General features: G+C 43.1%; 1 protein-coding gene across 1 annotated transcript in view; it reads right to left on the minus strand.

Moving 5' to 3' along the window:
* The window catches only part of SLC25A26 (solute carrier family 25 member 26), an 86,666-nt gene that overhangs the window by 10,734 nt on the left and 48,143 nt on the right, over window positions 1-27,789 (minus strand). The window contains exons 6-7 of the mRNA XM_035903834.1: window positions 15,813-15,857; window positions 4,383-4,452 (exon numbers count right to left, since the gene is read on the minus strand). Of these exons, the coding sequence (XP_035759727.1) occupies window positions 4,383-4,452; window positions 15,813-15,857 (115 nt within the window). The remainder of the gene's footprint in view (window positions 1-4,382; window positions 4,453-15,812; window positions 15,858-27,789) is intronic.

Consider the following 27,789-nt stretch of genomic DNA (forward strand, 5'->3'; position numbering starts at 1 on the left):
GGTCAAGCTCGTTTCAAGTGAGAGGAACTTGTGCTCGACTAGTGTCCTTGTTTGAATTAGCCCACCTTAGGAAAAGAAAACAAATGCAGGTTGAGCTGTATTATTGCCTGTCTTTATCACTATTTTCTACACTGACATCCAAAGGTTACCCAGGACTGATTCAGGATGGAATCCCAAATCTGGGTTAAAAAACCGAGCTGCTCATGTCCAACACTAAACCTCACAGCATCCTCTTACACGGACTGATGTCCAAGTTCACAAATGGTCTTTTTCAGAACTCTTCAGTCAATCAGTTCTTATTTGATCTTTTATTTTATTGATACTATGTTACATTTTTTGAGAGGAAGTTTATTCTGGTCCTTTATCCCTGTGGGAGCAACACCTGCCAATGGTAGAGCAAAGCGACCCAAGAACCTCTTTGGATTTCAGCAGAAATACCAAGAGGCAAAGCACCGCTCCTCCAGCAATTCAGCCAATTCAGGGTTAGAAGCATGGTCCAAGCAGACACTGCAGGGAAATCTTGAGAACTACTCAAAAATTTATTCAGGGCTATAGAGTTAAAGACGCTTTTAGACACAGTGTGTAATCTTGTCAGAGCCGATTAGATCAAAACAAAAGTGATGGGAAGTCTTCCCTGTTAACGTGCAAAAAGCTCTCGTTAGTGCTTTATTATTCACTAGGCTTGCACCTCCATTCTCAGTGACTTTGTCATCACAGAGTATTAATTATTAATGTTGAGCCACACTTTCTTTACAGTAGGGAGAAAGAAGGCATCTTTAACAGAAGCAATTTTCAATTGCATTAAATGGACACTCAGGTTCAGCTGGAGCCGCCTCACTGCTCCAGGGCAGCACTTTGCTTTCCCAACAGCCAATGCCCAATGGCAGGATTTCCTTGCCACTGGCCCAATTCCACAGAGGGCATACGAAAACCACCCAGAGGCTCTTCTGGGACAGCCTGCCCTGGTACGGCGCAGGGCTGGGGTGCAGTGGTCCAGCCAGGCAGCCTGAACCCAGAGAAGACTTGAGCACGGGGTGCAACCACAATCACACCTGGCCTGCCCACAGTGGGGGGCCACAATTCCCTCCTCTGCCTCCAGCCTGCCAAAGCCTCTGCCCAAATCTGGGCTGGTGTCCAAACAGCTCAGGCACAAGGCAAGGTTTGGTCCAAATGCAACCTCAGGCTTAAAATATCATGTAGGTCTACCCTTGGGTTCCTCCCCATCGGCTGCTCAGATATCACCTTCTCTCGCTCCCCAACTGCTCCAAACATCTTGTCTAGTTAAGACACCAGAGATAATGATAAAGCTGGACAAGGCCTCCAGGGATTAAATTATTAACAGATGGGACAGAGAGGATTCCAAATCTCTGATATTTATGCTCATGCCTATTACGCTTCTATAAAAAGCCCATGGATCGCATACATACATCTTACACATGTGCGCTCAACAAGGAAGAGCCGGGCCTCTCACAGCACTTTGGCTGAAACCGCTGCCATTTCACAAGCATTCGGGGTGGAATTCAATATATTGTTGCTCTTTGTTCTGCCTTCGCCAAATAATCAGTTATGATTTAGCTAGGAACTAACCAACGCACACAGACACACACAGAGATGCATGTGTGCCATAAAGAGAAGCCAAACAGGACTTTTTTTTCAGTTTGTTTCAGCTTATTACCCTGCCCCTTAGGACCACTAACATATTTTTAGAAAGTATTGAATTCAGGCAAAGAACACAGGAGAAAAGCATGTCTGTGTGATTCCGCCATCGCGCTACTACCATGGTGGCATTTGACAGCATCTCTGTGTTTAAAGGTTATTTTTTGGATAATCTTCTTTTAAGGTTTATAACATGATGATTAACAGTTGGACTTGATGATCTTAAAGGTCTTTTCCAACCTAAACGATTCTATGAAATGATTCTATTATTTTAAATCACTTGGATGGACACATCTATCTTATTCTATACGCACGGTACTGGTGAGGTTTTGATTTTTTTTGGTTTGGGGTGGAAAGAAAGGGATGAAGAGTTTGGTCTGGTTTTTCTTCCCTCATCTGAAGCAATATATAGGTAGTTAATATTTTTTAACCATGGAATCCATTCCTCAGAAAGCAGGAAATTATTTTTCCACTGCCTTCATTCAGCAAGAAGGCTAAATATTTTCACTGAAACGGAATGGATGCAGTACTGGACTAGACCAATACAGGGCCTGCCTGCTGCATGTCTGCAGAGGGAGGCAATGGAGATGGAAGGGGAAGGTTCTGATTCAAAAAGGGTTCAACCTCTTGAGTTTTGAAGCAGGTCCTCAAAGGAGACACCAGAGAGGAAGGTTAAAGTACTGCTGGGTGAAAAGAAAAGAACTGGGAAAGAACGAACGAAGGAGGAAAACCAGGCTGGAGGAAGTGAAGACGGACGGATAACCCAGAGAATATATATCATCAACAATTACAACACAATCTACAAAATAGCACTCCAGCTCTGCAAAGATTTATGCTTGGGGAATGGAGCCTAGGAAGACAGCCAGGCTGAACTGCCTCACCTACTACCACCATGCACCTGGAAGTCTCTGTGCGGCTCCACAGAGGACCCGGTGTCCCCTTCAGCACAAGGTGTTTGGTCTCCCCAGCGTCTGCCAAGGGGCCGTGAAGTGTTCATGCACAACAGTGCCCCTGGAAGCTCCTTCTGCGACATTTCTGCTGGAAAGTGAGCGGACACTACTGAATATCCATCAAAGTGTAGCAAGTCCAAGCGCAACTGGTCAGAATCAAGACATACAGAGAAGGAAATGGAGGCACTGGGCTAAATTTCCAATTGAGGCACCAAATTGGACTTCAGGAAATTACTCCGCAAGGCCTTGGGTAAATCAGATAACCTTTCCAGCTCTCTGAACATGCCTGAACAACGTTTTTGTATCAATCTGACTGTAAAGAAATCAACAGAGCTAAATTAATGATCCCCTATCACACCTGCAGACATACGGATTGCATTTTAAAGCATTTTTAGTCTGATAGCTTGTTTTGTTTCAAAACAGAAATGAACGATCTGCTTCAGTCGCTCTGATTTTGTTTGCACTGATTTGATGAAGCCAGTGTAAAATCCAACAGTAGACTGAATTTTAAGCAGAATAAAACTCCCTTCCCATCACAGAAACATAGAAAACACAGTTGGACAAGACTACAAGAGATCATCTAAAATATCCCCTCTGCCCCCAAATGGAATCAATTCTACGTAAACATTCCCTCACAGCTCATTTGCCCAATCTGCTAAACCGTGTGCAGCTACAGCCATGCACCCTCTCTGTCGCGCAGTTACAGCACCCATCAAAACGAAGCCTCTGTCTCTGCTGGAATTCTGCTGCTATTAATACTTCAGTTCCCCTAACAGAGCTTATTTTTAAAAAAAATTACATACGATGTAATGGCTCTGATTTTGTAAGTCATCAAAGAACAAGCTTTGCTTTTGATAATCTCTATTTCAAGAAATGCTATAATTTCTCTTTAAACAGCATTTATTTTTCCACATATTCTGTTACTGGTTTGGAATCTCAAAATGTATTTTAGCTCCTTGGGGAAAAGCGCTGGCTATCCACCTCTTAACTACTAATCTGCTTTTTCTATTAAGGCAGTTGAGTCTCTCCTCCCTCAAACTTGTCAGCTATACTGATGAGTCATTAATTGATTTTTTCTCTCTTTTTTTTTTTTTTTTTGGAAACAACTACAGTAGGCTAAAATCAAGCAAGAAGCCTACTGAAGAATTCAATTAACTTCTGGCTTGTTTGGTAATAAATAGTGCAGTATTGTATTCTGCCACTCTTTATTCTTGTTCTAGTGTCTGGAGATTGCCCAGATGTTTCGTCCTCCGTTTGGGTTTTTTTTTTTGCTGCGGAAGGCTTTTGCCTGCAGGCTGTGCAGTGCTAGCCTCTGCTCTCCTGACTCCAGTTAATCTACACGGCTGTCAGAGCTGTCACATGAATGGTGAATCATGGCCTCTCGCTGCAATCACTTCAGCCCCTGGGGAAGTGCTCAGAGCAGGCAGCTGCACAAACCCCCACCCAGGCAAAGTTTCTCCTGGATGAGGATTTTACAAATCAACTTTGAAATAATCGCAAAGCCTGACTGACAGGCCCCTGGTTTTTAAATAACAGAAATTTGTCAAAAACAAATTGGTTGTCTTTCAAACAGACACCCTGTTTGAGTCTTTTTTTTTTTTTTTTTTGCCTTCTCCTTCCTTTGCTGACTTTCCTATTTCCAGACAACAACTGGATCCATTTTCTTCTAAACAAACTTGAATTACAAAGGAATGTTGTTCTGCTATACTTAATAGATTTGCACATTTTTCCCTTTCTTCTTTAGTCTTTCCCAGTATAACATATAATCCTTTGCACCTGCAAAAGCTCCACAGACTGCTGACTGCCAAGAATCCACCACGTGACCCTGCTTCCATGACCAGAGATCCTGTGTTTAAAGAGAAAGGAAAATAAAAAGTTATTAAATGTTTGAATCTATCTGATCCCCATGCGAGTTAACTCCAAGGATGGGAACTTAAGTGAAAAGCTATTTTTGTGGCATTTTTCAGTGATGTAATAAGTGATTTTTCCCAAGGAACTTGTGTACTTGAACTAGCAGATGGAGTGAGAAAGATGTCTGGAACTGAGGAGGGCTTGAAGCAAATTGCTTTCAGGGATTTCATATGTATGTATTTAAGCCTGTGGCCATGCAACTTTGCAAATATTTTCTGAATTTATTTTCTTTTTGGTAGATAAAACAGTGCAAAGCAAAACACCGAGCAGGGGGGCGGCATGCCAAGAACCAGTATCAGTTCAGTCCGGATATACCAAACACTCCCATTTAAAATGAAGTCCCCAGCAGAGCGAGATAGAAGCCCTGCTTGCCCTCCTGCATTTCTTAAACAAACCCTTCCCCTCGCACTCCCCAAAAAACCCCATCGTTAAGAAATTACTCTTATCTTATTACTCCCATTATATCCGAAAGCAGGTGTGTCTCTGTTTTTCACTTGGCGTCATTAGGGACCACACACCCTTCTCTCCACTGCTCCCACACACCATGCTCCAATCCATTTAACTCACAGCATCCTTGAAACGTGCACATTTAAAAACGCCGACAAGATCGGTGCCTTCTAAAAAACACGTATCAAGAATCATGTCAAACAGTCTGAGGAGTCAGATCGGTATCAGCAACAAAGGCCAAGGTGTGCTGGGATGGTTTCTATTATGCCAGCTACAGTCACTTTGTTCTCTCCTCCTCCACCCCGTTCCATCACCCCTTTCCCATCTCCTGAAATGCTTCGCACTGGAAGTTCTCTGGAGGAGAAGTTTCTTGTTTATGATGCGAGAACCAGTGCTGAGCAAAAAGGAATGGGATCCATGGCCCTTCTGAGGCCTACCGCAGAGGAATCGGTAGTTTTATTTTATAGCTGTGGCACCATCTCATTCTTTTTAAAGCCATACTACTTATATACTATAAAGTTTTCTTGAAAGCAACCCGACAGCTGTGCTAGGCTGAGATATTGCTCTTGGGCTCCCGCTCTGCAGTACAGGCACTTTCCACCAGGACAGGAGAAGTTGTTTCCCTCATTTGCTGACTCTTCATTTAACACGCTGTCCTCGTGACTTGCTTCTTCCAGCTTGGCTGCTGGTTATATTTCAGCTGAATGTTTTAAAAATCAAACTGTTCAAGCAACAATGGCCAGCCACAATGTTGTTTGGTATCCTGCCATAGCTAAATAGCTGCAGCTCTGCTGTATGAAAGCACTAAAGGGATTTCAGTCTCTTTAATGCTAGCCATTCTTTTCCTAGTGTTTTCAGTATGGGCTTCTATTCTGCTGTCACCCACAGCAGATTTCATCCTATAAATAAATAAATAGGGATTCATAGTTCTTCAAACCCATAAGATGCTTTTCTGGAATGACTTACACTCTTTGGACACACAGTTTTCTTGCGAGTTGGTCCCACTGGATGAAGGACACATGGCCCCCAAGACAAAGGGTGCTATGCTCCAAAGCACCTAGGTATTGTCAAAGCACAAATCCCACCTCCAAATCCCATTTTCAAAACACTTCAGGTGCTTAAGAAGTCTCAAATTGAAAGCCAGGGTTTAGAAATTTAACTGCTGGAGCCACTTTATAAAACCAGAATTACTGTATTTTTAATTAAATGTTCTCCAAACGTGTATACATCTACAACTATACCTGAGAACTCAGAACAACAACTTCTGTCATGCAAAAAGCACTATGGAAGATCTGCTGGAGGACTACAAGGAAAACCAGCACATTAATACAGACATTCACGGCTTTGCCAGAAGCCCAGCCAGTTCTCAGTCATGCTGGGATTTTATGATAATGGCACTGTCCAAAGGAGTACGAAAAGGTCATTCTGATTTGTTGGCATATAGCTCTGAAACCTAGTTTCTGATAAAGCCTGGCTTCCCAGTACAGTTCTGCATAAAGAGCCTTTGCCAAGCAAGGCAAATGGTAATGAATTCCCATCCGTTATGTCTGCAAATTGACAACAGGTATTTGCAACAGTCATTCAATACAGAAAATTGTTTAGAAGGGTGGAGCCAGGAACAGTTCAATTAAATTAGGAAAAAGGAGAATTGAGGCTAGAGAACAGGAAGAAAATTCCCCAACAGTGAGGTCTACTGAACAGCAGAGCCAGCCTCCCCAGGGAGGAGAGGAAAGCCCTCTCCTTTGAGTCATTTGAAAATAGACTGGAGAAGGCACTCAAGACTGTACTGTGGGGAATAATCCTGCATTGGCAAGGGCAGGATGAGATGACTTCATGCGTTTCTTTCCATCTCTGACTTCGGTGATTCACCCAGAGCTCCAAACCTGAACATGCAGAAGAGCAAGAAAAAAGCGGGGCATGAGGACATCATCCCGGAGGAAGCCGAGAGGAGCAAATGTCACAGAACCAGGAGGACCAGCAGGACTCTGGACCAAATTCTTTCTAACCACAGTCATGCTGCAGGCCAAGCTGATGTGCTGAAGGTCACACATGTTTTCTCTCATAGCCCATGGACCCACTAATTGACAGACTTTGTGGTAAGCTGGGCTTGTAAGTTCTTCAAAAACACTCTCCTTTGTGCTGCACTGAGCATGGTTTTAATACTACGCACATAGGGCAAAGCACAAAAGCCATTAGAGGCTTGTAGATACAGGTAACACCACCACCACTGTAAGACCGGGGCCACATTCTTGAAATACTGGGTTTATACACATTTCCCCAAAACACTAACTTTGGACAGAATTGCTGGTTATTAGCAGTGATGCAGTGCCTAGATTACGCAACACCATCCTAGATGCTGCACAAATTCAGTAGAGCCTTCCCACAGTCACTTCCAGTCAGGGGATAAGGGCAAGAGCTCAAGTCACACAGAAGATGGCTATCGGAGGCAAGCTCGGAGCCCATGGGTCACTGCTCCCTGCTTGGGGCCTCCAAACAGGGCAGAAGTGGCCACGTAGCATCTGCAGAAGCCCTGCAAATTACACTGCTTTTCCTACACATGCTCTTTCAATAGAAAACATAACTGGGAATTATGAGCAACACAACTGCAACAACTGGATCAGCCTGGTTGCCCCACCACGGCCAGCTAACGGCTCCTACCTGCTTACACTGTGCTCCTCCTGCAGAAGGCAGCAGGAGATAACGGGACTTTTCCCGGGCAATACCCATTCCCACTAGCATTCACAGCCTAGGAAAGCAAAATGACGAGGAGCACATTACATGAAAGCGGGCCGCCATGCCAAGCCTGTGTCATGTGTATTCTATTAAGCTGAAGGCTGAATAGAAGACTTTGTTTTCCACTTCAAAGGACCCCATCCCAATCTCTCGCTCTTCCCTTATGAATAACAAATTGGAAATAAATCTTCTGGCTGAAGCGCATGGAAACTCGTACAGTTGGGGCCCTCTGCAGCTTCCCAGCTCAATCACATGCTAATTTTTTTTGTAAACACTTTTATGTGATATATATGTAAATCTCGCTGTGCATTGCCGCACCGTGTAAAGCAATACAGCGGGCCTGTCCTCAAGGGATGGGACACAGTGGGAAACCTGAATGCAGATTTCCAATTATTCACAGGGATAATGTTCGCAGAGAAGGGTCAAGTTTTACACATGGGCAGAACCTTACTCTTCTTCCTAACAACCCCATTTCATACTGTCCCATAGGCCAGTGTCCTCCGCTTCTCATCACAAATGTTATTTAACGCTTTTGATACTGAGAATAAGAGGACACTCATTTTGCTGGGCAGAAGGCTTATTGGAAAAGTCACTCTTAGGATATACCAATGGCCTTTTAATCTAAAAAAAACAATAGGAAAAAGAAAAGACGACCACGTTTTTAAAGAGGGGGGGGGGGGGGGGAAGTATATGGTGCCCACAAACGTGGGCTCCTCCCATGTTAAGGACACCTGGCCTCCAGATGGCCAGTGACCTTTGACTAGTTCACCCAACTCCTTACCTCTGCGTGCCTGTCACCTTTGCCTTATGTTTGTGGTAAAAGTTTGGGGTAGAGATCATCTGTCAGCTTTGTGCTCCCAACGCAGTTGGGTCTTGGTCTATGTTCAGGACACCTAAGCTACGGCGACCCTGGGAAAGCGCAACGCTCGCATCTCTCTCAAACCTGATGACCAGACCAACAGCCCAAATGCTGCAGGAAGCATCGCAGAGAATAAGACATCTCTGCCTTGGCCTTGCTATCCCTCAGACACTAAGAGGCTAGCAGACCTCATGGCATACACTAAACTTGAGGCCTGCAGCTGAGTAAACACTACAATTCACTCCAGTGATAAGCATCTGCAGTATTTCTACGTACCCCTCTGTTCAAGGCAGTGTTCAACTTCATGATAACAGAGGGGAGAAAAATCTCTCCAAATTAATCACATGGATTTGTGTGCACGTGCAGTCCTGCAGACTGAGGAAAGAAAAGCAATTTCCATGCTTGCCTTCGCTACTACATATTTTACTTGCAACGTGGCATTCTGCATGGCTGATCCTTACAGATGCATGGCACGTTAGCTACAGGAGAAGCAAAAAATTCATAAGCTGATTGCAGCTTCCATACATAAAGTCAAAAAGCATAGAGCCAAATGCCCTCCCCCATGAATTTTTACGTGCATATGTGCAGCATATGTGCAGTACATGTGTATATTATCTTGCAGGAAACATGGGAGCCCAAAGATGGGAAAAATTCAATGATCTAAGTTCACTGTTGACATAAACGTTGAGACTCCATTCACATTAATGGAGTTGTGCTCACTTACACCAGTACTGAATTTGGCCCTGGAATTAAACCCACACAAATCCTAGATAAATTGAGAGGAAGAGAACAGAAGTTGGCCTACGTGCAACAACGTATTTTTCATGGTAAAAACATTTCATTCCCTTTTTCTCCCTATATAATACTGCGTTGATGTCTGTGACCCATTTGGACATAAATCAAAATGGATGTGCTAAAAGCCTGGTTAAAGAAAATGTCTTCGAAACAGTGTTCCCATGGCAAGGCAGAACATAATATGCCAGCTACACTCAGTTTCCATGGCACGAAGGGCCATATATGTGTCTGAGGAAGAAAATGCGCTTCTGAAAAATCACTTCGAAGTTAGGACGGCTTTCCTTGAGCATCTGCAGTGCTACTACCTGCTAATAAATCTGTGTTTCATGCAGGCTTCTGTGAATAAATTGCATGGAAGAATTACATGAATCTTTTAAGGTTCTTCAGCAAGAAGCAAGTTTCTGAATCAAATGGTGAGCCCTTCACACTGATTACTCCTATATTCTACCAAACATCCCCAGACATCATTGGCAAGCTCAGCAACCTCTAGAGAACCGCTTGTGGTCTAGGCGTGACCAAGAGCATCACAATCTGGCTCTGTATCTACAGACTGCGCAAGTCTGTTTTACTTCTGCTGTTTTAAATGCCGCATTGATGATCCAAGACCATCTAACTTTCTGAAACGTGTCTGCAGTGCTGTAAGTAAGGATTGCATTTGTTTCTTTCTCTTTGGTGCAGATGGCGTACAGCATTCCTTTGACTGTGCTTCAAGCCTGCGTGAATGACACTTATTGTGACACTAATAAAGCGAGGGCTGTTTGCTGAACAGCTGTTGGGTACATTGTTCTTTTGTGAGAAAAATGCAGCCGTTATGCTAATGGCATGCACATGCCGCATTGGCCGCAAGTTACATCACGCCTCGAAACACCGCCGTGGAAATCTGTTTTCCCGATACAGCACCTAAGCAAATGGCAGACACGTTAGCGTTATTTAACGATTAGGACTTAATCCCTAAATCAGCCCGATCGTTATTCAAAGAGAGAGCAAGGTATGGTAGAACACTTACTACACTGCCTGCAAGGAAACGGGTTTAAAGCTGGGCCTGGGTTTCATTTACTCTTGACTTATATGCAGCTGAGCACAGCAGAAAAGAAATACTAGACTGCTTCTCCAGGAAAGAAGGAAAGTCGTCACCTACCTAGAGAGATGGGAAAACCATTTTAGGCCCAGTTTGGCTACATTCCTCTATTTTCTACTTACCCTGTTAAACAGCAACAGATCTGATTGTAAATTTTAGGAGGGAAATAGCATGAGGTTTATTGTTTCAATGGTGGAGTTATAAACACGTATTACTGCTGAGAACCCCAGCTGCCCAGGCAGAAGCATTCTGTAAACTTTTCATTCTTATTAACTTTAAAAATCAGGTGCAATGTGCTCCAACCAAGATTAGAGTCCTCACCCTCCACAGAAACGCACCAAGCAGTCTTTGCACAGCACAATTCAAGGTGTATCTCAAAGGTGTATCTGCACCAATACCTACAAGCAAGGCTGAGCCCACCTTTGAACCAGACTTGTTCACACCCTGTACTGCCCATACCAGCCCCCAGAAGTTGAGCCCTCTGAGGCAGAGAAGCAGCAGAACCAAGCAAACAAGTCCACGTGCCAATGCCTTCATGCAGATCTACAGTCCAGTCCACCAGCAGATTTCCCCAGCTCTGTTCCTCTCAACACAAATGCCTCGTGCCTGGGGTGGCAGCTGAAACTGGACAGAAAACAAGGGACCTCTGGAAGTGTAAGTCTAATCCCAAGCCTGCTCTCCATCATTTGGGCAGAAACGAGTTTAGGAACAACATGGGAACTTCTGTTTTGACTCAACCAGCTTTCTGCTATTGCTCAGCCTCATAGGGAAATGCCTGTCTCTAGCTATTGCCTCTGAAGGTCCAACCAAATATCTCTCTTTGTAAAATACCTGTTAATTTGTGAGACTTACAGATTTGAGAAAAGTATCTTATTGCTAAAGCCAGTGACAAAAAACCCATGTGGGCTCACTATAGCTGCAGAAAGTCTAAGAGCTTTAGGTTTTGTGCAGCACCGAGACAAAGAGGGAAATCCTGGCCCCACTGAGTGCCAGAAGAGCCAAGACATCACCTTGAACATGGCCAGTCCAAGATTTTTATCCTTCTTTGCAGGTCATGGGCCAGTGGAGCAGCACAGTCTGTGCCAGCCCCCCCACAGAGGCTGCGTGTGCAAGAGCAGGACTCACTGGCACGCTCGGTCTGCAGGGTGAAGTCAGCCCGACCCTGACGTTACATAGTCTTAACAACATCCAAGTGTCTCATCTCAGAATTGGACACGTCTAATAAAAAAGACAAAAGGTTCCCAGGATAGTAGGTTTGTTTTCCCGCCTTAAAAAACCCAATGAAACAAACAAAAAAAACCCTTACTTTTCAAGTCTGCTCATTTGAGACCTAGGTCCTCCTGTCTTGCCTGTTCCTTCCCTCCTCACTGGCTACCTGAGCCTTTTCTCCAGACATACAATACATTTGGTCTATAAAGAGAGCATTCTCCATGTACAGCTGCGTTGGAGTAACTCTCAGAGGCTCTGAAGCGCAGCCAACATGCAGAAATATAAAACCCAAGAGGACTGAGTCTTGTTTCACCTGAGACGCGTTTATCTCATGCACAGCACTGTTCTCAGAGGGAGCTGACCATTTCCACTCAGACATAAGAAGCAGGCATTTTTGACAAGATGTTTCTGCACTCAAAACTAACCAGAGGCTCTTGATTTTGTGGGGTTTTTTAAAACTCCATTTTGTTGGAAAAAAAACCCACCCTGATGCCCTGTATTTTTGCAATATCCCCACAGCAGAAATTAATGTTCCCTTTAGACCAGTTAGGTCTAAAAGAGAAAAATTATGAATTAAAATGCAACAGGAAACAAATGATAAATCATTTATGTGCTGTTGGTAAGTATTCAGATATGATGATTAGAAGTGCTGAACAAAATGCCTGAACGGAGCAGAAGAGAAGATCACACAGAAGGGATGAACTCCACAGTGCTGCAATCACCTGAGCGGAGACTCACGCCTCTGGCAGCAGGGTGAAAGCAAGGGAGCTGCACCAGACTCCCTGTGACCCACCAGAATTTCATGCCAAATACACAGGCCCTGTAATCTGAAATTCCCCCAATGAAGAACACACATATAGTACTTCCAAAGCAAGTTACAGAGGCACCCGGGAAATTCCAGGGCAGCATACAAGGGGACTGTATCTTACAACGTTATTCCAAAACTTGACCTAATACTAAAGGCAGTGTGCTTGGCTGGCACGTGGAAAGCACACCATAACTATGTTCTGCTGCTTTTCTTCATGGCCAGCTGGCTTTGAGATGGGATCAGAAGCATTACCCCCACCTAAAAGAACCCAAACCTGATCAAACTGCCACAGTGGTAATCAGCTGCGGTGCTCCTCCGAGGGTTGGTGTAGCGGAGAGTGAATGAAATTTGAAATGCCCCTTCTTTTCCTGAACTCTGAGATTACTTCAGAACTGTTCTAGCTGTAAGGCTTGGGCTAAAAAGACAAGAGAAGCACTACACTAACTCAGCCTAGGAGAGAATGACAACGTCTGTCCTGAAATCTGATACATCATAGCACCGTTTCCTTCTCCCCTTCGGTTTGTATCAATAATCTGTGCCTAAATCAAAATACAGAAAAATGAAGAACTGGGAAGGGAAAGGACATTAAGCATACAATATACCAGTGTATGCTACCTACTCCTAAAAGGAGGGGTTTTTTTATTAAAATCACCATCATTTCTTTACTGTTGTTTCCCGAGTCACTGTGATCTAAGAAATGAGGCTATTGACTGCTTCGAAATTCTGTGTTCACCTGGCTAACTGGATGTAAAGCCAATATTTGAAGCAGTATCTATTCCTCACTAATTACTGTAATACCTCCTTTTCCAGCACCCACAGTGTAAGTAACCTTATAGTTCAGTAATCTATACAATGTCCTCTCTTCTTCCAACTTAATTTAGTGCATGATATGCAAGTTTACTCTCACGTAGGACAGAAAACTGCATGTAAACTACGTGGCTAAAGCATTCTGGAAGCACAAAGAATAACCATAGCAGCTTGGAGCAACACAGATAGAGAAAATATGATATAGAAACACCTGATTTGCTGCCTGCTACAGGCCTTTATTAGGCTTCTTTAAGCTTAACACCCTGCTGCTGGCTGCAGCCAGCACGTATGCAAAGGAAAAGGAAACTACTACTTCCATGTGCCTCGCTAGCTGTACTTTACAGTGGAAAGGTATTTTTCCTCATTTTTATGGTGACTAGATTGTTTGGGGAATTATAAGACTAAGTCTATCATCCATCAGCTTATGTGACTTTGTACTAATGGTTTTAAAAATGACACAGCCACAGCACTTGGTTCTGTTCTCCTCCGTGAGATGATCCACACACATACACCACTGCTCCTGCATTTACTTTCTCAAGTCATCCCATTAATAGAGTGCAGAATAGTCCCTCAGACATTATCTAACCAACAGCTTCAGTAAATTCTTCTGTGTTCAGGCTGCATGGCGTTTGTCTCTTGTCCTTTGCACTCTTACCTCTTCTTAATTACTGTCTCCTCATGCACCCAGGAGAAGCTCTAGCCTGAACTGTACTCCTATCGATGCTACTGGCCACATCCACCCTGCTGATGGGACCATAATGTTTTTTCTCCTTTACTGTCAAGGCTTTTTTTTTTTTTTTTATGAGCTTCATTCAGATAAACAAAACGTATTCTGCTTTCACTGATGTGACAAACCTTGAGCTCTATGTGCTTAGCCAAAGTGACTGGAGCGTGCAAGACTGATTTTTGCCATTTTCTACTCCTGGTTCCACTGTCAGAAGAATATATTGCAACAGGCCCATGGAATAAACCAGTTTTGTTTCTTTTCAGATCTGCGCTGACCTCTTTAGATTAAACACGATGTCTCATCCTAAGTGACTCACTCCTGTATCTAGCTAAATTCAAACTGTCTTCTTTAAAGCCTGCAATCTAAACAATACATTTTATTGTCACAGCTACATGGACATTAGTTAAAACAACTTTACATTCTGAAAACAGCTACACGATGTTGCTTGTTTTATGTGGTTTTGGCAAGAACACAGCACTTTTTCTCTTTAAGCACTGCCGCCTCTTGCTCCCAAACACGGCTGCTGCGCTAACAATTAGCAGGTCAGGCCAGTACCGCTGCCGAAGAGTTTACAGAAAGCCATTCCTAGACATTGGCAGGGAAACAGATTCCTAATAAGGCAGCCAAAGCTACCCTGCGCAATGGGATGATACCCAGACATCGCATCAGACCAAGCTCATGAAGTTCCTGCAGAATCCTCTGCAAAACACAGCTCAGTTCTGCGACAGCTCTTGGTGTATTTTGTGCTCCTCCTGCCTGTGGACTCCCCTTTACATTCGACTCCCTAAAGCCTCCAAATGCAAACGTTCACACTGTGGGCTCGTCCCTCCGGAACAACCCAAGCAACTGACACACAGCGAGAGGACAAACTAATGTCCCAACCAAGCATACAAGGGCCAAGGCGAACATAAGCCCTCCTCCCTCAATAGAAGCAGCAAGGGGCAAGCAAGATCATCACCAGTTCCCATCCTTCCCAGTACCCTCTGCCCAGCTTGGGTCTCAGTGCCGAGCTTTCTCAGAAGTCCATCACCCTTAACAAGAAGAAAACTACTCTCTCTCCAGCTCCTTTCTTATAAATATTGTATTTTGCTACAATGTTTTTAATGATCTGCAATAATTTTCTGTGCTTCCAAGCCAGGATCTTAAAGTACCTAAAACCCCCTGACTTCCCTTCCTCTTTTGCAGTGAGTTAAAGAAAAAAACAGATGGACAGAGAAATTACGTGACTTCGAATCCAACTCTGTGCTCAGAAATCTAGACCCTGACTCTGTCCATGATAAACAAAGCAACCAGCTGGTGGGAGAACAGCACATCATTCTGAAAGACTGCACTATTAAATATCATCTACCCGACACCTTTGTTAAATGACATTTGAAATGGCATACATGTAGCCAAATCAACATAGCTTGCCAGCGATGCGCTCAGAGTTTCTCCCTGTCTACAAACCCAAGCTCAATCAGTTTTCTCTGTATCATTCGCAATTGCCTGTTACCATGAAGAGTGAAACGCTAAAAAGATTAAAACAAAATAAAAAAAGAACCACAACACAAGATGGCTCCCGCTCTAATCAGTAAAAATAGCTAGGGGAGCAGATAAGATTTCTGGCATGCTGGGGAGTAAAATTTAGACTGCATGCCACATATCCGTGATTAGATGTTCCCTGTTATTTTGCAGATATTCAGGCAAATGATCTTCACATGCACAAGTAGGTTGGTACATACTTATTGATTCTTGGATGGTACCCATAATTGTGATAATCAAGTTAGGTAAGTTACCATGCAAAAGCTTTGCAAAATGCATAACTTATATTTCTATCATTAAAGAGGACTTACCTTTAAGGACTCCCAGAGGGGAAATTGTACCAGAGAGAAAGGAATCTGGAGAGGCGGGAAAAGAAAAAAAAACCACAACAACATAATGTTACAAAAGCAAATTAGGTTGGCATGTTCCTCAACTGGCTAAATTAGGAACAGTTATTGTTCACTCAGTGAACTGCAGCTTATTATATTCACAAATCTTTAAGGACACTTTATGTACGCTGCCATTAAATGACTGGTTTCGCTAAAGCAGTTTTGCTTTGTTTATCACATTCCCTGCTGAGAGGTTAATGTATTGTTACCAAGGTGGCCTAGAAGAGCAATAAGCAGTATGATCTAGTGCAGGGACATTCTTGGTTTGACGCTCAGCCAAGAAAGCCGTAAGGATGGTTCAAGAAACACACTCCCAAGGCCAGGAACACAGCCTGGCAAAAAAAAAATTTCAGCAATACACACTCTCAAAAATGCTGAGCTGAAAACAGTTGTGCTCCAAACCAGGGCTTTGCAGTTTGGGCATCATCTGTAGAGAGAAACTTTTCTGAACATCTCCCAGTGATCTCACATTAACAAGCTCCCTAGAGAATTAAAAGCAGGCTGCGAAGAGCTACCGCAACCCAACCAAAACCCAAGGGAGATGCTTGGTGGTTCTCTTCTCATCACTTTGAACAAGAGGTTCTTCTGTCCAGCAACAGCCTGTATCTCTACCCAGGCTCATTCCGGCTGCCATGTGTCCTTAGCAGCACCTGTACATTTCTAGCTCATTTACAGATTTTGCCCTGATAAACACCCAGTGACCAGCTCTCTTAACACACAGAGGTAAAAAAGCAAACACGTGTCCCTGATAGCTCTGTAGGCTGTGTAGGGCTAACCCACGTAATAAGTCAGTTTTCACCATGAACAGAGTGATTCTTTGCGACAACAGACACCACTTTCCAAGGTTATGCCTTCCCTTATAGTTTCTTCCTCCTCCAGTCTCTCCATTGAGTTCTTCTGGCTCTTCCTCCCCGCTGACTCTGAAAAGCCCTGTCCAATATCCACCCCCGGTACGAACCCTGCCTTTGCTACCTCCAGCCCAGGTATCTATCTCAAGGAGGAAGGAGTCCCTATGAAAATACTAGCCTGTGCCAGAATTGCCCTACAGCTGCGTCTGCAGGTCTACTTTGCCCCTTCCTAAAAGCTTCTGCGGTTATCTCCTCCACTTCAGCAGCCAGTCAGCCCCAGTTTCAAATCTTCTTCCAAGTATCTGTTTTCTCCTACCCTTATCTTCCTTCCCCACGCATGCTGCATGTCGGATTAGTTTTCCCCCTTGTGTAGGCTGATTTTGTAGTTTGTGCATCATTTTATTAGTCTCAGCACTTACTTTTGTTTTGCCATAAAAAGTAGTACACGCTCAAAATGGGTCACACTCAACTAATACATAAATCTTTGCTCTTCGTAATGTCGGGTTAAAAACATTCACTACAGAGATATGAATGGCTTATTAAATCCAAATTCAAGCTACACACAGGAATCTGAAATGGTACATCCATTCAACATTACAGGAGTTAAAGAGTATTGTCTGCTTCATTGTGTTGCAACTAATGATTAATAAATGAGTCTATTAAGTTAATCTGCCAGGCAAAACTAAGCTTGACAGACACCTGCCACAGAAAATTTGTTATCTATTCAGGCAGGAAATGGCAGTGAGAAGAAATCAATGTCACCGCTGTACGCTGAGCTGACAAACTGAAATCTCAGAGGAAGTTTGTCATCTTGAGCAATGAGCAATATCCCTGGTGGCATCTCAGAGCCCCACAATAAAGGTCAGACACAGCTCTTATTTATCAGGGCCTTGAAACTCTAGTGTAGCAATTAAATTTTGGTTTTAATACTGGGTGAGAAAGTCCAGCTATTTGACAGTAATGCGTGGTAATATATTTATGAGAAGATGTATATGTGTCTCCACATGCTGCTGCATCACTGTTGAACCGGAGTTAAATGGCATGATTTCTTTGCAATGGAAAATGAAAAGCAACACAATCTTCTATTATCTAGGCTAAAAAATAGAAAAAAAAAAAAAAAGAAACAATACCCACTACATTTGCTTCAAATTTGTTAAGAGAGAAAAGGAAATGCTCTGTATGCAGCTGTACACCAAACAAAACCAGCTTTCAAATACAGTTTCCAAATTTTGCTTTTTTATATGCGCAAATGAGTGGTAAAATTACGCAGCTGTTAATAAGACAGCAATGGAAGCTTTTGACATAAACCCCTTTTTATCTCCTAGCTAGAAGCATTTCAGTCAAAGAGTGCATTTGCTCACGACTGCTGTTTGATTTTCGGCGTTAGTGGTGTTTGCTTTCTGTGTCCCGCTCAGCAGGGACCAGAACTGGATGGGGATTATTGGTTTCACTTTTCCCCGTGCACCCCACGAGATACTGCAATGCGCAGGCTACCAAAGATTTCGGATGTATGTCCGTGGGATCTGCACAGCCGTGGGGCTCCCTCCTCTCTAAGACGCCTTCAGGAGAAGGGCCTAAACATTCGTAAGGCACACTTTAATAGAGTTTGAAAACTTGCAGAAGACAAACTAGGAAGCACCACCAACAAAACCAAGCAAAGCAGCACCTTTGCCTGCACTAAGAAGACCTTAACGAGATGTCCTCAGTTTCTTACAGTCATCCATTGGAGCCTGTTTGACAACACCCTGACTTAAAAACAAAATCCACACAAGCAATTTCATGGGTACTGGAATGAAAGGGAGTCTGGCTTCCTGTGGATTTGGTTTTTAGTCATCAGATTCTCTGAAGCCAAATAATTTCCAAGCCAGGGTCAGCGATCTTCCCGCGACAGGGACGTCCATCACATTTCCTCTCGACATCTACTCCACAGCCCCTATTGAAAGTTCAGTTCCTATGGCAAACATTTCCTCAAACCCCTTAATCGCCTTTTTTCTAGCCTCACACATATTTTCAAGAAACTTTATCTCTGCAGCCTCTGCCTTTCTGCCACATTTCCACAGCCAACATGTCCAAGGGCTGCACAGGCGGCTGTGTGCTGGTGTGTGCATACACCCTGTTTGGATAAGCCTTGTTTCCCGAAGAGACCAAACAGCCCACACCCAAAAGTAGAATTAATATATGCAAAAAGAAATAGCTCTGCAAGAGTAACTCATCCAGCAATGAAAAAGCCTTTAGATGGCTTATTGCCCTCTATTCCTCTACCACGACAGATGTGACAGAATCTCGTCGTTGGGGACACTTCTTAATTTCATTTACAGCATTTCATTCCTTTTCATATTTTGCTTCTTAAAAGAAAAGCTCTTCAGCAATGAACAGAATCACACCCTGCCAGGCAGCGGTATTTATGCCTGAAATAGGCTAAGGCAACAATAAAAATATGGTCCACACATGTGGGTAACTTTCTGCCAGCAAATATGAAACCCTGGCGAGCTCCACAACCTCTCATTCGACATTAATATAAAATAGACAGAGCGCACCAGTTCTCATGTCTGGCCTGATGTTATATAACAGTGCTGTTTGTTCAACAGAGTCAACTCTTACACCAAAAAAAAAAAAAAGTTTAAAGCTCCCAGACAGCTGTAAATCATTATGCTAAAATGTTTTATAGGTTAGTGAAATTATCATTTACTCTGGTCCCTGTAGTCCTTAGCACCTGATGCCTAAATTAATGTAATGAATGTTGCAGATTCTTATTTTTAAAGATCTACCTAATTCCCCTGATACAGAGGGATTTTAAAAGATTATTTTTAATAAGTTCCTTCCAGAAATAGTTGCACCTCCCAGCCAGAGCAACAGATACCCACATCTTACTTCTAAAAAAAATACCAACCTGCAAGTACTGAAGATTGATGACAGAGCAAAAGTCCTCCCACCAAATACTGCTTGATTAAATAAAAGACATTTAAGGAGGAGTTTAATGATACTCTTTGTAACTACAACACAACATTGTAAAGTAACTCAAAATTCACTGGTTCAGTATCTGACACTAAATTGCAAGCTGACATTGTCCTGAGGGAAACACAGCAGCCAGGGAGCAAGGAGAACATGCTGAAGGAGTGGCAAAGAAGGGGGAAAGAACCAAAAGAAAAAAAAAAAAAAACAGCACCCCTCACCAGCCTCTTCAGAACTGGGATTCCCTTCCAAATATGAGAATTCTTTCACACAAAGAGGAAACAGATGTCCACGGCTGGAATTTGCATGTGGCTTTATTCTCTTCTAGGATACAATAAAACTACTCTTCTTCTCATCCTCCGAGCTAGAAATTAAACAGTGGCATGTCATGCATAATCCAGCTGTGCTTTCTACAGCCAACCTTTATTAGCAATATATTTAAAAAGAAGAATAAAAGAGAGAGACAGAAAGAAAGGGAGCAACTAGAAAAGCATAAGAAATGAAAAACTATGTGGTATGTGTTCTCAAAACAATATAAAACCTACAGATGTTCTTACTAATCTGTGGCACATGTTTGTTTATTCAGGTTTTCTCTGTCTCCAGTTCAACGGGCTTTGCTCTCCAGAAGAGCTATCTGTTTTTACAAACGTTAGAGCAAATACTGCGGGAGAGATTGGCATAAACAACCAGAGGAGGAAACAGGCTCACCTTGTAAGAGCTTTCTCAACGTTCCTGAAACCATACCTCCGTCCCAGAAACTGCTCTCACCCACACCTCCGCTGTTCCCTACGTTAACAGCCACGGGAGAAAAGCCAGCAGTTACGAGGAGAATTTTGACAGCATTAATACCACAAAGGCCAAGGGCAAGAACATCTGTTCCCTTCAGGGAGAACGTACTGCAGTCATCACGGAGTAGTTCTCGAACTTGCACCTAACCTGTCACTCGCACACACTGTGACAAGGCTGACAGAGACGCTACCCCTGCTGAAGCCTGTATTTATAAGGAGTACTCCACCAGTGTCTGAGCTGCAGCTGCCAAACTGCGCCTTCTCCATTGTAATCGCAAAGAAAAGTCTAAGAAGCCAGTTCTGAGTATCAAAAAATACACTGTTTTCCAAGGATACATAAACCACAAATTTCAGAAGAACAATCTTCCCTTTACCTAAGTCCCTTGCACATTCCTTTTCCTTTTTTAATCAGCTTCTTTATAAAAGATGGTTCTTTCTGAATATATTCAAGTTACAGCAGAATAAACCAACCCTGTCTGCCCGCTGGAGTTAACACCGAAACATTTCCATTAATAATCACAGTAAATCTGGTTCAGTGTCTTGTCCTCCTAAAATTCTTCACACTCTTGCCCAATACATCTTGGATTATGATAAATATACTATAAATATACTTGCCCCATGATGGGGTTTGAAAAGACAGCATGAAGTGAGGTAAGCCTCACCCCTGGTCACATCAGAGGTCATAGCGACAGACGCCATTCTGAAGAGCTGTAGCTGTCCACAATCCTGGCTAACGGTGAAGGTGTAAAGGAGCTCAGCACAGCCATCATCGATGGTATACCCCAAAGCTGACAAAGTAGACTTATTTTCTTGCAAAGCTTCAATAAATACTGCCTCCCAGATCCTCCCTGATAAATTGCAGCCTCCACAAGGAACCTAACAAAGGTAATTTGTAATCTTAATATAAATGTAAGACTGTCAAAGCCATCAGCTGTGTTCCTGCAGCTCTGAGAGGTGAAAGGTGTGAGCGTGGTGCAAGAGTGGACAAGTTTGTACGTTAAATAAATGATGGAGGGCTTTGTTAGTAAACACCGATGCAATTAGAAACAAAACTCTTCAGGGAATTATGACAATGCTGGTATAGCAATGACCAGAGAAGATCTTCTCTTGGCTCCATTTCTTAAGGGACACAGGGAAAGACCAAATTCACGAACAGCACCTTCCTGTAAGACCACACGAAGGCAAAGAGAGGTGGAACCCCATGGGAAGCTGGGCCATCACAGGTAAAACTAACAAGTTGCATTTGCAACAAACTATTTTTCACAGCCCTTTGGAGCTGAAGGCATGGCTCTGCAGCACTGCCAGAGGCAAAGGAATGGCATCCAGGGTGGTAGAAACGCCAGTCTCAAGGGTGCCAAGAGTATGATTAAAAAAAAAGTTTCAGATCATGCACAAGCAGCCACCTGGTAATCAGCAATTCCCTCATTTTCAAGCAAATACCATTAACCCTGTGTGAGCTGGGAGAGAGACAACTGCAAGCTATAAGTGGGAATACAAAATTCCTGAATTATAGTCATTACTCGGATTCAAGCATCCACTAACCTTCAAATAAATATTTGCACCATGCTTCCTCTATTTCCCCAGCTCTAAATCCAAAATATTTCCACTTGTCACCTGGTATATGTGAATGTTTGGCAGTAAATTCCTGTCTGAGACAAAATATTATGTGCCCCACAGGGTTGCTTAAGTTTGTTACAAGCCCTCCTCACAGATGTCCTTTGGACCTGTGTGGCAGAACTTCATATGCAACAAGATTTTCTTTTAAACAGGACTACACACTCGTTATAAAAGCAACATATAAAGGACGTTATGTAGAGACAGATAAATACAGGGAAAATTCTATCCAGTTTTCCCTCCACTAGAAAAAGGTTTTATGATTAAAAAAAAAAAAGAAAAAAGTTTTTCTGGAGGGGCAACATTGACCAGCGAAGGGGAAAGACATAGTCAGAGATCCGGCATGACTCCGTGTTCCCAAAACATTGGAAAAAGAGAAGCACTGAAGCAGATGCACAAATTCAATGCGGGCTGGGTTGATTTAAGAGCCTGATGATCACAGATCACGAAGTTTGCACATGCGTGAGACAGATCATCATCGAGCTATTGAAGGTTCTTTCTTCAAAGAAACAATATTAACAGCCTTCCAAATCCTCCCTCCTCCCCTGCCCTTTTGCACCAGGTCCTTACTTTGCTGGCAGGCCAGAACAACTATTAGAAATTGCCCGATGTTAGCCACAGAAGTCAATCTTACTGGACTTCAAAACAGGAGCTGGACTGATCAGCCCCTGCTTAGACAAATCATATCCATGTTCTCACATTCTCCAACAAACAAGCACTAAAGGAGATGCCCGTTTTGCTATTCCTTCTCAAAAACAACGTATCCAAAGAATCCTGAACAAGAAAATGAATACGCTGACATCGATTTGTACAGGCTGTTTTCAAGGCGCAGATAAAAATCTTGCAGGATAAAAGATGAGTTTAGCAGCTCTAGAAGAATGAAGGTATTGTTTAACAGGAAGCAGATGTATGTCAGATGGCAAACTCATTAAAGTGTCCCATCGTTAAAGGAAACGGGATAACAACGAGCCATCTGAAAAAACCTGAACTGATCAGGAAATACACAAGCCGCAGCTAATCTCCTATTTATTGGTAGGTAATGCCTTTAAGTCATGCACATGCATTGAGTTTAGGACCATGAAGGACTAATCTTTGTTCTCATGAAAAAAACATAGGAGCAGAACCCTAGAGCATGGAGTGCAGCATTTCTGGAAAAAGTCTTCTGAGGAAAAACCCTAACATTTGGAGAAACTATTACATCAATACGTGGGTGCATACACACACACACAGTTACGTGCTGCTGGCCAGGAAGCATGTCAGTTCACTAACTTTGAAGGCATTTTAATGTACGTTTTACACACATGTAACATTCTAAATGTAAATATAATTACAGAAATGCCTTATGAAAGGTACCTATCAAGGGGGGAGCCTCTAAATACAAACTTTTAAACTCTAATCAAGAGAAAAAATACTTATAGGTAGACGCTGGACTGACAGATGTGCAGTATCAGAGTTGAACAGCTCCTCAAATGAGAATTTTGCAGGAGATACAAGGTCCTAAGCGCAAGGAATTAAACAAGCATCATGTTTGATTCACAAGGCAGGTGAATCTATGGAGAGGAGGGAGAGTATTGCTTCATCCAGCAAATATTCAACCAGAGAAACACGACAACCGTGCAGCTGTAATTGCACTGGCATCAGCACAGGAACTCTTGTCACAAAAAAAATTAACAGACTGGGAAGAAATGTGTTTCTCCCTTCCTGGATGTATCTCAACCTATAGCAGTTTTGTTACAAATGTCTTGCTACTACATTATGATTACAAATATAACACAGAAGCTCTCACCATAAAAATTAAATACATCTCTCACCAGGAGATTTCTGAATGTCACTAAAAAAATTTCCATGGGAAAATCCATCTCTGCCTTTGCATAAGGGCCTGATCCAAAGTTCATTGAAATCACTTGGAATTGTATACATGTGGCTTCAATAGCTTCTGGATCAGGACCCACACTCAAGATGGAGAAAAGAAGAGAGAGCAGATGCAAGGGTTCTACATACAACACAAGGGTCAACTAATTTGGATCCTACCATCCCTTCCCAGGATGCACAGACTCGGACTCACGGTGACAGCAGGATCTAGGATGTGCCCTTTTTAACTTCTTAAGCAGGAACTGCTGCAAATTCCCTGCTTTTACAGAAGGGTACACCACAGCCTTACTGTGGCTATATCTGACACCAAACCCTGTATATTTAAGTACCACTTAAAAGTCCAAATAAAGTTAATGCAAGCTAAGCAATTTTTTTTTTTAAATGTTTTACCAAATACGAGTTTTGGTGTTTTGCTGTATCAATAGCCCTGATTATGTGATAAGGGTATTCCTACATATTTGCTTTTGGGGGCAGGAACCAAACAACAGAACAAGACAAGTAACCAAATGTTGATTTAAACAAAACACCCCACAGATACTACGAGAAAATTAGTCCATAAAGGCTAGTGCAAACCCGACATTAACAGAACTACTATAAACCACCAAGTTGAAACCTCTTTCTTTGAAGTGCATGACCCATGCAGCACTATTTATATACTTTACACCATTATCTCCATCATGTGGCAGAGAGAAAAAATGCAGACTAACATCAAATTTAGGAAATGCTATTCGTGTAAAGGTATTTTACTTACCTTACACACATGTATACACACTTACGTGTATACACATTCAAAATTTTGTGAGTATCTCACAAAATGGGGCATTGCTGATCTTCCTTCTGTAACTGTTATTTTCAACTATTCAGGAAAAACCGTATCTGCATTGCACAGCGCAGGTAAAGGAAGAAATAGCCTTGTCCTGCAAGGTACTCGCAGCCTCACGGGCAGTGCCCCAGAGGGTGCCAATGAAATAATGCTCAGGGGAAGCTTCAGCAGGGTGAGCGGTCCATCACAGAGCAGCCTGAATGGCAACTCAGTACGGGTGGAGTTCAAGGACCGATCTTTACACACTGCTGGAAAGAGTTAGCCACATGTGATCTCCGTTGGTGTTAGCTGAATAGGAGCTGGTTCTGCAAAACACTAAAACACGTCTAATTTCCCACCTCTTTGTAGAGAGGCAGTTAAATATGTCCTTAAGTCCTGTACCGAATAGTCTATCTTGTGTGCCTGAAATAAGACTGGACTATTTTCTCTCCCTCATCTACCTTTTTTATTTTTTAATAAACAGTTTCATTGCTATATCCCAACTGCAAGACACGGTCTTGCAGAAGTCACTGAGTGAAATGACTTTCCTATGCTACACCGGGGGATCTACTAGCTTATGACCATGACCTCTTCTAGCTTTTATGTGCTAAAGCGTGAGCTTTCCTGAACTGCAGCTACAGTTCCACATACTTTAATCTGATTCTACATTACAAAAGACCTGATATAAACCCATTAAAGTGAATTGAAAAATCACAACAAGCATTTGATTGAACCCAAACGAACAGCTAGATAATGCACATACAGATACAGGAAGGATAGTTCCTTTTTTTTTTTTTTTACCCTCTATAATTTTTTTTTGACTGTTTAGCCAATTCTGCAGACTCTGTAACTATTTAAACAGGAAGCCCCCTGGACCCAGCAGACCTCCCTGCCTATGCAGCTGGAGAGCTACTCTGCTCCTAATGGAGCATTTCTTCCACCCCCACCCAAAGGTAGCAGCTGTACGATGTCGGGTCGGACACTGCGGGGCCACCTGGGACTCGCTGCCCTCCCAGGTGTGCACTTGCAGACTCGTCCACGGCAATCGAGCCCCTGGGAAAGCCGTCTCGCTGCCTGCATCCCCCAACTTCCTGCCTGTCAGCAAGCTGGGAAAAAACTTCAGACGAGGCTGGCTGCATAAGCAAATCCAGCATGCAGAGAGCAGGGAGGGTTTGCTTTCAAGAACCTCTTGCAGGCTTCCTCAAAGGAGTCTAACCGTGCTTGCACAACGGCACCACCATTGTAAGACCTGTGGAAATGAAAGCCATGACTCTCAATGACTTGTTTTAATTCATTTATGGAGAAGATGCTTTCACCATAAGCCTTTGAATTCATTTGCGTGTCTTTATACAGGCACCTCATTCCCATCTGCCTTGAGGATTGATCATAACCACAACGTTAAACCATAAAGCTAAACCAAAACAATTTCTCACACTCAGTTACCCAGCTTGGACATGAGAAACGTGTGCCAAATGACAAGAGCATGGGAAAAAGATCCAGAGGAACAAGGGTGCTTTGGTGGGCAAGAACTAAACAACTGGAACATCCCAGACACACAGAAATCCTTATTTTCTTCATTTGCTCACCCTGCAGGGCTGCCCACACATCCCAGCTGTAGGTTTGGGCAATCTTCAGAGCCTGATGGGAACTGAACTACAGAGCATGACAGCAGCTAACTCTTGTTCTATGAAATCCTGGTTATAGCTGTGATCAGCAAAGTAGACACTATTAAGCTTCCACTTCACCAGTATAAATCATCCCCTCCATGCTCGGCAAAGCACTTAAGCACATGCCTAACTTTCACTATTGCTGAATAGGAACAAGATTATGCTTTGAAAACATTAAAGACCAGACCTAAACAAGTTCTTAGACTCCATACTCTTCTTTACGCTCCCAACTTCCCATTAATCTAAAAGCTCTTCCAGAGCTGGAGCTGCGCCAAAGTGTTTTGTTGAACTGACGCCTAAACAAAGTTTTCTGCTAATTTGGGGCTGCAAACCAACATGCTGAATGAAGAGAAAAGCCAAAGAAAATAGTCTAAACTTTTCTGTGGGTTTCTTTAGATATACAGTAAAGAACTCAAAGTGACCACAAACTCCCAACAGAGGATAAGCCAAGGTAACAACACAACTGCAGCTCCACCAAGAGGTTTAAGCATCACAACCAGCAGCAGATAAATCCAAGCAGGCAATGGAACTGCCAAGGCCCCACAATGGGACCAGATCCCACCATTTCCAGCATGCTCCTCTCTCACGCAGCAGGTCCGAGCACAGCATCTGTTGCACTGATGGTCCCTTTAAGAAACGTACTTCTGTGGAAAACATTGACACCAAAAGGAGAAAGCCAAGTTGCACGCCCACTGCAGTGTGGCCTCTAGAGGGAAAGGGATGGGAAATGCTGCTCTCACAGCTTTAATTCATTTAAAGGCCATTTCGCATCCAGAAGGTTCCACTGAGATGATTTCTTTCCCTCATTGGTTTTGCAGCCATGACAAATGCCCACCACAGCTAAGTGGCAGATTTGCCAATTCCCTGCTGTCATAGGTGGATTCATAAAATTCACAGTGCAACGGATTACGTTGTGTTGCCTGGTATGGGCTTTTGTCTGTGAAATGCAGCAGTAGATGGGATTTACACAGATAGGATTTGAACCGTAGTCTTCCCACTTGTTTTCCAGCTGGGAAACAGAAAATCAGTGATGAAATGACTTTCATGCTAACAGGCATTCCTTGAGGGGAAAGAAAATCAAACACAAAAATGTTGATTGGCGAAATAGCCAGACATTCCCTAACTATGAGGAATTTCCAGAAATTTTACCTTTTCAGTGGACAGTATTTTAGTATCTGCTTGAGAAACCTGCCCTTAGGTAGGTCTCCAGGACTGCTTCTGTTCCTGCAGCATCTGGATGCTTTATTCTGGGTGTCACACACAGACCCTGTAATGCATGCACGATGCCCCTTTCACCCTAAGACCAACTGAGGTGTATCTGTCCAAATTAGTTCAACAAAATTACAAGGCAGCGTC

Source organism: Egretta garzetta, unplaced genomic scaffold (genome assembly GCF_000687185.1).
Source record: "Egretta garzetta isolate BGI_Z169 unplaced genomic scaffold, ASM68718v1 scaffold91, whole genome shotgun sequence".
Classification (NCBI taxonomy): Eukaryota; Metazoa; Chordata; class Aves; order Pelecaniformes; family Ardeidae; genus Egretta; species Egretta garzetta.